Source organism: Salmo salar, chromosome ssa28, assembly GCF_905237065.1.
Source record: "Salmo salar chromosome ssa28, Ssal_v3.1, whole genome shotgun sequence".
Lineage (NCBI taxonomy): Eukaryota > Metazoa > Chordata > Actinopteri > Salmoniformes > Salmonidae > Salmo > Salmo salar.
The window spans coordinates 36,550,191-36,564,154 of NC_059469.1; the positions used below are offsets into that span (position 1 = coordinate 36,550,191).

A 13,964-nucleotide genomic window follows, 5' to 3' on the forward strand; every position below is an offset into this window, starting at 1 on the left:
ACATTTTCTACAAGCACGGATTTAAAATTACTAGTCTAGGGCTAGCGGGCTACCTTCATTTCCATCCCTGAATACTCCTTTCCTCTCCCATCCCCTCTCACTTCTCCTCTCTTCTCCTCTCTTCTCCCATCCCCTCTCTTCTCCTCTCTTCTCCCATCCCCTCTCTTCTCCTCTCTTCTCCTATCCCCTCTTCTCCTATCCCCTCTCTTCTCCTATCCTCTCTCTTCTCCTCTCTTCTCCCATCCCCTCTCTTCTCCTCCCCTCTCCTCCCATCTCCTCTCTTCTCCTCTCCTCTCCTTTCTTTTCTTTTCCTCTCATCTCCTCTCCTCTCTTCTCTTCTCCTCTCCTCCCCTCTCTCCTCTCCTCTCTCTCCCATCCCCTCTCTTCTCCTCTCCTCCCATCCCATCCCCTCTCTCCTCTCTCTCTCCTCTCCTCTCCTCTCCTCTCCTCTCCCTCTCCTCTCCTCTCCTCTCCTCTCCTCTCCTCTCCTCTCCTCTCCTCTCCTCTCCTCTCCTCTCCTCTCCTCTACAGCACGGTGTCTTAAGTGTCTTAGCTGAACCACAACAGCCCCCTGTCTCCTAACAGGGGGGACACATAAACAATAGGGCTCCAGTCAGTCAATAGCAGTCAGCAGGTGAGCCTGTCTCTCAGTCTGCTGCGTGGCAGACACCGATCAGCACTGATGTTCCCATCACACATCCACAGGTGGGCTTCCTACAACCATCAATCCGAACCTGTCCAAGTTCGTCTGGTCTGGATTGGTCTGGACTGGACTGGTCTGGACTAGTCTGGACTGGACCTGGTCTGGATTGGTCTGGACTGGTCTGGACTGGACTAGTCTGGACTGGACCTGGTCTGGACTGGACTAGTCTGGACTGGACCTGGTCTGGTCTGGTCTGGACTAGTCTGGACTGGACCTGGTCTGGTCTGGTCTGGACTGGTCTAGACTGGACTGGTCTGGACCTGGTCTGGACTGGTCAACGGCTGCCTAGTCAACAGATCATTTGGTAGAGCATGGCAATTGCAAAGCCAGGATAGTGGGTTCGATTCCCAGAACCACCCTTACGTCTGCTAAAAATGTCATATTATTATTATTGTTATTATTATTATTACAAAACACCTAGTCTCCAGTACTAGAGCCTACCAAATTAGCTTCTATGAGTCCTTGTCAACCTGTCTGTCTTACTAATGTGAAGTAAAGTTTCACAGTGTGTGTATGTCGCTCACATAAAATAATGAGAAACCTAATTGGCCCAGCTAGGTTGTTGAAGCCTGACTAAACACTGTGTGGTTATGTGGGGGACTTGGCTGCCTTGGTTCAGTGGTTTAACCAATGGAGAATACAATTCAGCTGTCTCCCTGAAGACCCAATCAGATGCCAGTGGAACCAAGCCATCTGCTGTATAGAGTGAGTTAGACATAGAATTAGAATTAGTAGAATGAAATGTCAATGTTCTGTGATGGGTGAAACCGGCGGCCATTTTGAGTGTACCCATGAATGGATGTTCATTCTAGTTATTGTTTTTTCTATGGGGTTGGATATTTGGCTGTATAATTGATTGATATTTGGCTGTACACTGATTGACTCTGTGCAAAACAGGCTGGTTGTTATAGGTCCAATTAGTGTAATACTTGACACCTAGACGTTCAATAGAGAGACTTATTACAGTATACTGTACCTAGACCTTCAGATACTGTATATTTAACTGATTGTATTCCAAATAGCACCCTATATAGTGTAGTACTTTTATGTTAGTATAGCATTATTTACATTTTAGTCATTTTAGCAGAAAATGTTTACAGGCGCAATTATGGTTAACTGCCTTGCTCAATGGCACATTGACCTAGTCGGCTCTGGGATTCACCCAGCAACCTTTGGGGTACTGGCCCCACGCTCTCTTGCACCCCCATTCACAGCTGAGGATAGACCTAGGAATTTCAGTGTGTTATTCCAAGGAGAAGATAGCCACACGTGATATTTTGGACTCAATTTTATTTCAGGACATAAATAATCTTTATAGCAGTATTCTCTACACAGCACAAGGTTACAATATATTCTCATAAATATATCTCATACAATACAATTTAAGGTTACAATATTTTCTTACAAATATATCTTATACAATACAATTAAAGTGTAGACATCATGTAGATTTTCTGATGAAAATAAATGTATGTATTTAGCTACAAAAATAAATAGGCTTTTAAAAAAAATCGCAAATAATTAACATGAATGGCTACAGATTTACTGTAGTTCCTATGAAATGAGTGGAACCACACATTTGGCTGAGAGGAAAGAAAGGCTGCATCCCAAATGGCACCCTATTCCCTATATAGTGCACTACTTTAGACCAGAGCCCTATGGACCCATGTCAAAAGAAGTGCACTATAAAGGGAATAGGGTGCCATTTGGGAAGCAGACAAAATAAGAACCCCAACAAGCACCATATCAACACCACTAATACATTCCAATTCATTTGCATAATTCACACAACCCGTTAAGAACAACTTCTTCCACAGAATTTCCACATCCAATTGACAATTTACCTTCAGAGATGAAACAGTATTAGACAGTATAAGACAGTATGAGACAGTATGAGACAGTATGAGACAGTATGAAGCAGTATGAGACAGTATGAGACAGTATGACACAGTATGAGACAGTATGAAGCAGTATGAAGCAGTATAAGACAGTATGAAGCAGTATGAAGCAGTATAAGACAGTATGAAGCAGTATGAAGCAGTATTAAACAGTATGAAACCGTATGAAGCAGTATGAGACAGTATGAAGCAGTATGAAGCAGTATAAGACAGTATGAAGCAGTATGAAGCAGTATAAGACAGTATGAAGCAGTATGAAGCAGTATTAAACAGTATGAAACCGTATGAAGCAGTATGAGACAGTATGAAGCAGTATGAAGCAGTATAAGACAGTATGAAGCAGTATGAAGCGGTATGAAGCCGTATGAGACAGTATGAAGCAGTATGAAGCAGTATGAGACAGTATGACACAGTATGAAGCAGTATGAAGCAGTACTGAATATTGCACAGAATCTATACTAGCTATAGCTGTGGAAATACCTCTAGAAATACTGTACGGTAAACATATCCGTCTCAAGTTTAAAGGCACGGACAAACCGGTAGCGTTTGCCGGCCGAGAGTACTTAGCACCTCTGAACAGATTGCCAGCCGTAATTTGCAAACCGACATTAAAGTGCCTGTCATCCTTTAGACCAGAGGTCTCCAACCCTTTTCCTGGAGAGGTACCCTCCTGTAGGTTTACATCAGGGCTCTCCAACCCTGTTCCCGGAGAGGAACCCCCTTGTAGGTTTTAACTCCAACCCTGTTCCTGGATAGACACCCTCCTGTAGGTTTACATCAGGGCTCTCCAACCCTGTTCCTGGAGAGATACCCTCCTGTAGGTTTACATCAGGGCTCTCCAACCCCAGTTGTAACTAACCTGGTTCAGTTTATCAACCAGCTAATTATTAGAATCAGGTGACTAGATTAGGGTTGGAGTTAAAACCTACAGGACGGTATCTCTCCAGGAACAGGATTGGAGTTAAAACCTACAGGAAGGTATCTCTCCAGGAACAGGGTTGGAGTTAAAACCTACAGGACGGTATCTCTCCAGGAACAGGGTTGGAGTTAAAACCTACAGGATGGTATCTCTCCAGGAACAGGGTTGGAGTTAAAACCTACAGGATGGTATCTCTCCAGGAACAGGGTTGGAGTTAAAACCTACAGGATGGTATCTCTCCAGGAACAGGGTTGGAGTTAAAACCTACAGGAGGGTATCTCTCCAGGAACAGGGTTGGAGTTAAAACCTACAGGAGGGTATCTCTCCAGGAACAGGGTTGGAGTTAAAACCTACAGGAGGGTTTCTCTCCAGGAACAGGGTTGGAGTTAAAACCTACAGGAAGGTATCTCTCCAGGAACAGGGTTGGAGTTAAAACCTACAGGAGGGTATCTCTCCAGGAACAGGGTTGGAGTGTAAACCTACAGGAGGGTATCTCTCCAGGAACAGGGTTGGAGTTAAAACCTACAGGAAGGTATCTCTCCAGGAACAGGGTTGGAGTTAAAACCTACAGGACGGTATCTCTCCAGGAACAGGGTTGGAGTTAAAACCTACAGGAAGGTATCTCTCCAGGAACAGGGTTGGAGTTAAAACCTACAGGACAGTATCTCTCCAGGAACAGGGTTGGAGTTAAAACCTACAGGAAGGTATCTCTCCAGGAACAGGGTTGGAGTTAAAACCTACAGGACGGTATCTCTCCAGGAACAGGGTTGGAGTTAAAACCTACAGGACGGTATCTCTCCAGGAACAGGGTTGGAGTTAAAACCTACAGGAGGGTATCTCTCCAGGAACAGGGTTGGAGTTAAAACCTACAGGAGGGTATCTCTCCAGGAACAGGGTTGGAGTTAAAACCTACAGGATGGTATCTCTCCAGGAACAGGGTTGGAGTTAAAACCTACAGGAGGGTATCTCTCCAGGAACAGGGTTGGAGTTAAAACCTACAGGAAGGTATCTCTCCAGGAACAGGGTTGGAGTTAAAACCTACAGGACGGTATCTCTCCAGGAACAGGGTTGGAGTTAAAACCTACAGGACAGTATCTCTCCAGGAACAGGGTTGGAGAGACCTGCTTTAGCCTTTACTAGATAGATATCCCTCTTTAACAGCATCATTATAGTGATGACCTTTAAACCTAGTTCCTACGTTTGCTCTTTCCCTAGGGGTTAGGGTGTCGTCCGGACTTGAATCCCATTAGTTACAATGTGATCAATGTTTGCACGATAAATGTGAATATATTGATAACGATATATTCCGATATATATATATTTAGGAGTTGTATCGACAAAGCTGAATAAACAGTACGTTGAGACTACATACGCCGAGATCATTTAGGGTCAAGTTCATTCATTCTCTGGGTGAAGAGGAACTGTCCGTCACTACAGCGCTGAAATAGCAGGCATGGCTTTAGTTTCCTATTACCAGACCAGTGAGCTATGCTCTATCTAGACTCCCACAGAGTATCAATGGTGAATGAGAGCGTCTACATTATATTTTCTACATCTATATGTTTTCCTTCCTTATTAGTTGTATGTACATTGTTACATAGTTAAGGATGTTCATATTGACTCGAGAGATAAAGTCGTAAAAAACATCAACTTCATCGCACAAACACCGAAATATACACACAGGACAACTAGCTAACACTACTTTCACGACATACCTGGACACGTGTCAGAAGTTGAGTGGAACTACTGAGGCTGTCCTAATATGGACACCGTAATCTGTGGGAAGTTGAGTGGAACTACTGAGGCTGTCCTAATATGGACACCGTAATGATACCTCAGTATGACTTATTTCCCTGTTTTCTGAGGTGTGCTCAGAGGCTTGCTGCCAGCTCCTTGGCTTTTCTCAACCGCCTTCGAGGCAGCAGCAGTGTTGCTCTGAGGCTTATTTCTCTTCCTGCACAGATCCCTCATCTCTACGAGGCCCTGGTCCAAAGCCTTGATAAAAACGGCCGAGCTTGTCTCGGTGCTGCCGTGGAAGCTGGTCACGCTGAAGAGGAGGTGATCTGCCTGCGGGTTGTAGCAGCACCCATAACCGTTAGGGACCACCGGACCATAACAACAGAACATTTCCACTGTGGTGGGGACCTGAGGAAGGTATACCAGTTAATACATCACCTACTTAAGATATACACAGGTGTACTTTAACAAGGGATTTAAAAGTAGTTTATAAACCGTTAATGATTACTTCATAAATATTGTATTTATGTAATAAACAGTTATAACACAATTGGTTGAATCTGCTTGTCAATTACTGAGATTAGATGTATGCAGCATGACTTTGGATAAAAAAACGTCTGCTAAATGATACATATTATTATTATTATTATAATGGCTACAATAGCAATAGACACATAGCAAAGAGACGACTAGATGGTATACCTGACTGGTGGAGAGAATGAACTGGTTACTGGCCACATAGGTTTGATCTGTAAAGATCTCTGGCACCTCCATATGGATCTCCTGTGAGATCTCTCTGAGTCCTAGAAGGTGATTGTCTATTCCCATCCCTGTAATAGCCTGCCAAATATATTTTTTTAAAACATCAAGAACCCTTAGAACTTTAATAATATTTAAATCTACTTAAGTTAGAGAATTCTCATGAATAGAACATTTATCAAATAAACTTATACAGTGAACAGTTTTAGTCAAACACTCGTACTTACTGCAATTGTGGAATTTGTCTGGGCATTAATCGCATCCCACAATCGTTTCATCTTTTCTGAGTCCTGTAAAATTTAATACAAACAAAAGCATAATAAATAATTGCATTTAGTCTCAAAAGCTAAATATAATTCTCCCACATTGAACATTGTCTAAAGAGAGACAATGTAACATATATTACCTGTTATGAGTCATATGATAGATTGCATGTGCTGTAAATCTGTAGAGAGATCAGCTGCTTTGTTGTTGTGTGTGTGTGTGTGTGTGTGTGTGTGTGTGTGTGTGTGTGTGTGTGTGTGTGTGTGTGTGTGTGTGTGTGTGTGTGTGTGTGTGTGTGTGTGTGTGTGTGTGTGTGTGTGTGTGTGTGTGTGTGATCAACTGTTGAGAGTTCGAATAATAGAATACACAAGGCAAAATGTGTAGATTTGTAGGAAATGTACTTTAAAATGTACATTTTTCTCTCCACCGTCAAGCTGGTGGACACCAAAAAAAAGTGCCCTCTTGGTGGTGGTGGGGTGGATGGGGCCCAACCAAATCTCACTTAGGTCCCCCAAAAAGCTAGAGCCGGCTCTGCTCGTGTGTATGTTTGTGTGTGTGTGTGTGCTTGCGTGTTTATGGCTGGAATGAAGGATACTCAACTCTTACAGTTTTTTATTTTATTGCTTTGGTACTGTTTTCACAAGTGCACTGCATGACCAAAAGTATGTGGACAACTGCTAAATCGAACATCTCATTCTAAAACCATGGACATTAACATGGAGTTGGTCCCCCCTTTGCTGTTATAAGAGCCTCCACTCTTCTGGGAAAGACTTTCCACTAGATGTTGGAACATTGCTGCGGGGCTTCCATTCAGCCACAAGAGCATTACTGAGGTTGGGCACTGATGTTGGGCGATTAGGCCTGGCTCGCAGTCGGTGTTCCAATTTATCCCAACAGTGTTCGGGGGAGTTGAGATCAGGGCTTTGTGCAGGCCTGTCAAGTTCTTCCACACTGATATCGACAAACCATTTCTGTATGAGCCTCGCTTTGTGCACGGGGGCATTGTCATGGTGAAACAGGAAAGGGCCAAACAGTTGGCAGCACAGAATCATCTAGAATGTCATTGTATGCTGAAGCGTTAAGATTTCCCTTCACTGGAACTAAAGGGCCTAGCCCAAACCATGAAAAACAGCCCCAGACCATTATTCCTCCTCCACCAAACTTTACAGTTGGCACTTTGAATTCGGGCAGGTATCAGTCTGTCGGACTGCCAGATGGTGAGGTGTGATTCATCACTCCAGAGAACAAGTTTCCACTGCTCCAGAGTCCAATGAGGGAGAGCTTTACACCATCCCAGCCGAGGCTTGGCATTGCGGATGGTGATTTTATGCTTGTGTGCGGCTGCTCGGCCATTGAAACCCATTTCATGAAGCTCCCGACGAACAGTTCTGCTGACGTTGCTTCCAGAGGCAGTTTGGAACTCAGTAGTGAGTGATGCAACCGAGGATAGACGATTTAAGCGCTGTGCGCTTCAGCACTCGGCGTTGGTGAGCTTGTGTGGCCTACCACTTCAAGGCTGGGCCCGTTGTTGCTCCTAGACGTTTTCACTTCACAATAACAGCACTTACAGTTGACCAGGGCAGCTCTAGCATGGAAAAAAATTTGACGAACTGACTTGTTGGAAAGGTGGCATCCTATGACGGTGCTGCGTTGAAAGTCACTGAGCTGTTCAGTACGGGCCATTCAACTGTCAATGTTTGTCTATGGAGATTGCATGGCTGTGTGCTTGATTTTTATACGCCTGTCAGGAACGGGTGTGGCTGAAATAGTCAAATTCACTAACTTGAAGGGGTGTGGTGAATTTTCTGAACGCAGCCAGTCTTACATTCAAACCCTTTCATTGTGCATTCATTTTGTGTGGTGAAAAATGTCTACAAACAACCATTGATCCAAAATCTAAGTTTACTGTGAAATACAATGAGTACGTTGGTTTTAATACCCAATGATACTGTCCCGTCCTGACCAGTAAAAGGGGTTATTTGTCATTGTAGTTTGGTCAGGGCGTGGCAGGGGGTGTTTGTTTTGTGTGTTTTGGTGTTTTTGGTTTAGGTTCTATGTTTTCTATTTCTATGTTTAAATCTAGTTTTCTATTTCTATGTTGGGTTTTTGGTAGGACCTCCAATTAGAGGCAGCTGGTTCTCGTTGTCTCTAATTGGAGGCCATATTTAGTTGAGGTTTGTTTCACTTGTGTTTGGGTGGGTGGTTATTTCCTGTATAGTCTGTGCAACTTATGGGACTGTTTCATCGTTTGTTTATTTTGTTTAAGTGTTTTCATCGAATAAATTAAGTATGAGCACTTTACCCGCTGCACCTTGGTCCAATCCTTACGACGCTGATGACAGATACATATCTTCTCTATGTAGCTCATTTATCAACCAGTTAAATCCAATGGAAATGTAAGAAACATGTTTCAAAAATTGACCTTTTAAATGTAGTATGTTACAGTACTGTAAATTACAGTACAATACACTGTTTTCACATCAGTCTATACACTTGAACTACCCATTAAAATGGACTGAACGTCATTTCTGTCCCATGTGTGATCATTGAAGACACTTTTCACAACGTAATCAAATGTTTAAGCAGGTACTAATTTGTTTGCATCAAGCCTGTCTTGAGCATTTAGCCATAGGTTGTCATAGAAATCGCATGTAAATATCCTCATTGTTTCCTGCACCTGGGGGAAAAACCTCTTGGCATGGCGAATCCAAGCCTGAAGGAAGGTAGTACGCTCATGGGGATGACAATCATACACCTTCCAATCTGTATTGTAATCGTGTATTGTATTTTTCAGCATTGTAATCGTGTATTGTATTGTACTTATGTATTGTATTTTACAGTATTGTATTGTAATCGTGTATTGTATTTTACAGTATTGTATTGTACTTATGTATTGTATTTAACAGTATTGTATTGTAATCGTGTATTGTATTTTACAGTATTGTATTGAATTTTACAGTATTGTATTGTAATCGTGTATTGTATTTTACAGTATTGTATTGTAATCGTGTATTGTAGTGGTCCTGTTCGTGGCTCAGTTCATAAGAGCATGGCACTAGCAACACCAGAGTTGTGGGTTCAATTCCCACTGGATTCACATACCAAAAATGTGTGGACTGTTGACACTTCGGATAAAAGTGTCTCTGCTACGTAAATGGCATATATTACGGTATTAGAAAAATACCACAGTATCTTCCTTTAGGATACATGTTTACTGTATAGGGGATATATTTATTATTGTTTTTGACTTTCTGGATTATGTGTGTATTGCTATTGTATTGATAGATATTACTGCGCTGTTGGATCTAGAAACATAAGCATTTTGCTGCAGCTGCTGTAACATCTCCTAATCCGTGTTGGCGACCAACTTGGATTTGATTTGTTACATACAGTATATCTCTGATCTCGTCAATATCAGATTTTTACATTTTTTTATTTAATGTGAAATAAAATCCTAATAGTTATCTTTATAGTAGTACATTTGAGTACTTTGTATGTTTCTACTTTACAGACATACATTTTCATGTATTCCTCAAAATCTGTAGTAGACAAATCACTTTACATTTTACATCTTCTAGGTTTTACCAAACGGTTAAGTGATCATCAATCAAGAGCAGTCGGATTAAGTGATAGTAAAATGTATTTTTATTAACAACAGAGAAGAGAATCGTATCAAAAAGTAATGTGAGCATTGTGAAAAGCACTTACTTTATATGAACGTGTATTGTAATGTGAAATATGTCTTTCTAGATGAAACACTGATTAAGTTTGGTGAAAAAGGGACTAGGATTTTGTGTGTTGTATATAGTTCATTGGAAATGTGCTTAGAGTTTTGAAACAACCGCCTTTTCAATGATCTGTTTTGAGTTTTCTACTAAAAGTTGTGAAAATGTACCACATACTTGTGAAAATTGCACAAAAGCAATATAAAAAAAACCTAAATGGACATGATGAACAGCATTATGGGAGAAGACATGATGAACAGCATTATGGGAGAAGACATGATGAACAGCATTATGGGAGAAGAGGATGCGATGAACAGCATTATGGGAGAAGACATGATGAACAGCATTATGGGAGAAGACATGATGAACAGCATTATGGGAGAAGACATGATGAACAGCATTATGGGAGAAGAGGATGCGATGAACAGCATTATGGGAGAAGACATGATGAACAGCATTATGGGAGAAGACATGATGAACAGCATTATGGGAGAAGAGGACATGATGAACAGCATTATGGGAGAAGAGGACATGATGAACAGCATTATGGGAGAAGACACGATGAACAGCATTATGGGAGAAGACACGATGAACAGCATTATGGGAGAAGAGGACGTGATGAATAGCATTATGGGAGAAGAGGACATGATGAACAGCATTATGGGAGGAGAGGACGTGATGAACAGCATTATTGGAGAAGACATGATGAACAGCATTATGGGAGAAGACATGATGAACAGCATTATGGGAGAAGACATGATGAACAGCATTATGGGAGAAGACATGATGAACAGCATTATGGGAGAAGAGGACATGAACAGCATTATGGGAGAAGACATGATGAACAGCATTATGGGAGAAGAGGACATGATGAACAGCATTATGGGAGAAGACATGATGAACAGCATTATGGGAGAAGACACGATGAACAGCATTATGGGAGAAGAGGACGTGATGAATAGCATTATGGGAGAAGAGGACGTGATGAACAGCATTATGGGAGAAGAGGACGTGATGAACAGCATTATTGGAGAAGACATGATGAACAGCATTATGGGAGAAGACGCAATGAACAGCATTATGGGAGAAGAGGACATGATGAACAGCATTATGGGAGAAGACATGATGAACAGCATTATGGGAGAAGAGGACATGATGAACAGCATTATTGGAGAAGACATGATGAACAGCATTATGGGAGAAGACACGATGAACAGCATTATGGGAGAAGAGGACATGATGAACAGCATTATGGGAGAAGAGGACATGATGAACAGCATTATGGGAGAAGAGGACATGATGAACAGCATTATGGGAGAAGACATGATGAACAGCATTATGGGAGAAGAGGACATGATGAACAGCATTATGGGAGAAGAGGACATGATGAACAGCATTATGGGAGAAGAGGACATGATGAACAGCATTATGGGAGAAGACATGATGAACAGCATTATGGGAGAAGAGGACATGATGAACAGCATTATGGGAGAAGACATGATGAACAGCATTATGGGAGAAGACATGATGAACAGCATTATGGGAGAAGAGGACATGATGAACAGCATTATGGGAGAAGAGGACATGATGAACAGCATTATGGGAGAAGAGGACATGATGAACAGCATTATGGGAGAAGACATGATGAACAGCATTATGGGAGAAGAGGACGTGATGAACAGCATTATGGGAGAAGAGGACATGATGAACAGCATTATGGGAGAAGAGGACGTGATGAACAGCATTATGGGAGAAGAGGACATGATGAACAGCATTATGGGAGAAGAGGACATGATGAACAGCATTATGGGAGAAGACATGATGAACAGCATTATGGGAGAAGACATGATGAACAGCATTATGGGAGAAGACATGATGAACAGCATTATGGGAGAAGACATGATGAACAGCATTATTGGAGAAGACATGATGAACAGCATTATGGGAGAAGACACGATGAACAGCATTATGGGAGAAGAGGACATGATGAACAGCATTATGGGAGAAGAGGACATGATGAACAGCATTATGGGAGAAGAGGACATGATGAACAGCATTATGGGAGAAGAGGACATGATGAACAGCATTATGGGAGAAGACATGATGAACAGCATTATGGGAGAAGAGGACATGATGAACAGCATTATGGGAGAAGAGGACATGATGAACAGCATTATGGGAGAAGACATGATGAACAGCATTATGGGAGAAGAGGACATGATGAACAGCATTATGGGAGAAGACACGATGAACAGCATTATGGGAGAAGAGGACATGATGAACAGCATTATGGGAGAAGAGGACATGATGAACAGCATTATGGGAGAAGAGGACATGATGAACAGCATTATGGGAGAAGAGGACGTGATGAACAGCATTATGGGAGAAGAGGACATGATGAACAGCATTATGGGAGAAGAGGACATGATGAACAGCATTATGGGAGAAGAGACATGATGAACAGCATTATGGGAGAAGAGGACATGATGAACAGCATTATGGGAGAAGAGGACATGATGAACAGCATTATGGGAGAAGACCATATGAACAGCATTATGGGAGAAGAGGACATGATGAACAGCATTATGGGAGAAGAGGACATGATGAACAGCATTATGGGAGAAGAGGACATGATGAACAGCATTATGGGAGAAGAGGACATGATGAACAGCATTATGGGAGAAGAGGACATGATGAACAGCATTATGGGAGAAGAGGACGTGATGAACAGCATTATGGGAGAAGAGGACGTGATGAACAGCATTATGGGAGAAGAGGACATGATGAACAGCATTATGGGAGAAGAGGACATGATGAACAGCATTATGGGAGAAGAGGACATGATGAACAGCATTATGGGAGAAGAGACATGATGAACAGCATTATGGGAGAAGAGGACATGATGAACAGCATTATGGGAGAAGAGGACGTGATGAACAGCATTATGGGAGAAGAGGACATGAACAGCATTATGGGAGAAGACATGATGAACAGCATTATGGGAGAAGAGGACATGATGAACAGCATTATGGGAGAAGACATGATGAACAGCATTATGGGAGAAGACATGATGAACAGCATTATGGGAGAAGAGGACGTGATGAACAGCATTATGGAAGAAGAGGACGTGATGAACAGCATTATGGGAGAAGACATGATGAACAGCATTATGGGAGAAGAGGACATGATGAACAGCATTATGGGAGAAGAGGACGTGATGAACAGCATTATGGGAGAAGAGGACATGATGAACAGCATTATGGGAGAAGAGGACATGATGAACAGCATTATGGGAGAAGACATGATGAACAGCATTATGGGAGAAGAGGACATGATGAACAGCATTATGGGAGAAGACATGATGAACAGCATTATGGGAGAAGAGGACATGATGAACAGCATTATGGGAAAAGAGGACATGATGAACAGCATTATGGGAGAAGAGGACGTGATGAACAGCATTATGGGAGAAGACATGATGAACAGCATTATGGGAGAAGAGGACGCGATGAACAGCATTATGGGAGAAGAGGACGTGATGAACAGCATTATGGGAGAAGAGGACGTGATGAACAGCATTATGGGAGAAGAGGACATGATGAACAGCATTATGGGAGAAGAGGACGTGATGAACAGCATTATGGGAGAAGTGGACGTGATGAACAGCATTATGGGAGAAGAGGACATGATGAACAGCATTATGGGAGAAGACGCGATGAACAGCATTATGGGAGAAGAGGACATGATGAACAGCATTATGGGAGAAGAGGACATGATGAACAGCATTATGGGAGAAGAGGACACGATGAACAGCATTATGGGAGAAGAGGACATGATGAACAGCATTATGGGAGAAGACGTGATGAACAGCATTATGGGAGAAGAGGACATGATGAACAGCATTATGGGAGAAGAGGACATGATGAACAGCATTATGGGAGAAGAGGACATGATGAACA

At 42.3% G+C, this 13,964-nt stretch overlaps 1 protein-coding gene across 1 annotated transcript in view; it reads right to left on the reverse strand.

Moving 5' to 3' along the window:
• Positions 1-4,552: 4,552 nt before the first annotated feature.
• Positions 4,553-13,964, reverse strand: part of LOC106589926 (choline O-acetyltransferase) — a 30,594-nt gene continuing 21,182 nt past the window's right edge. The window contains exons 13-15 of the mRNA XM_014180375.2: positions 6,244-6,306; positions 5,960-6,097; positions 4,553-5,665 (exon numbers count right to left, since the gene is read on the reverse strand). Of these exons, the coding sequence (XP_014035850.1) occupies positions 5,366-5,665; positions 5,960-6,097; positions 6,244-6,306 (501 nt within the window). The 3' untranslated portion in view covers positions 4,553-5,365. The remainder of the gene's footprint in view (positions 5,666-5,959; positions 6,098-6,243; positions 6,307-13,964) is intronic.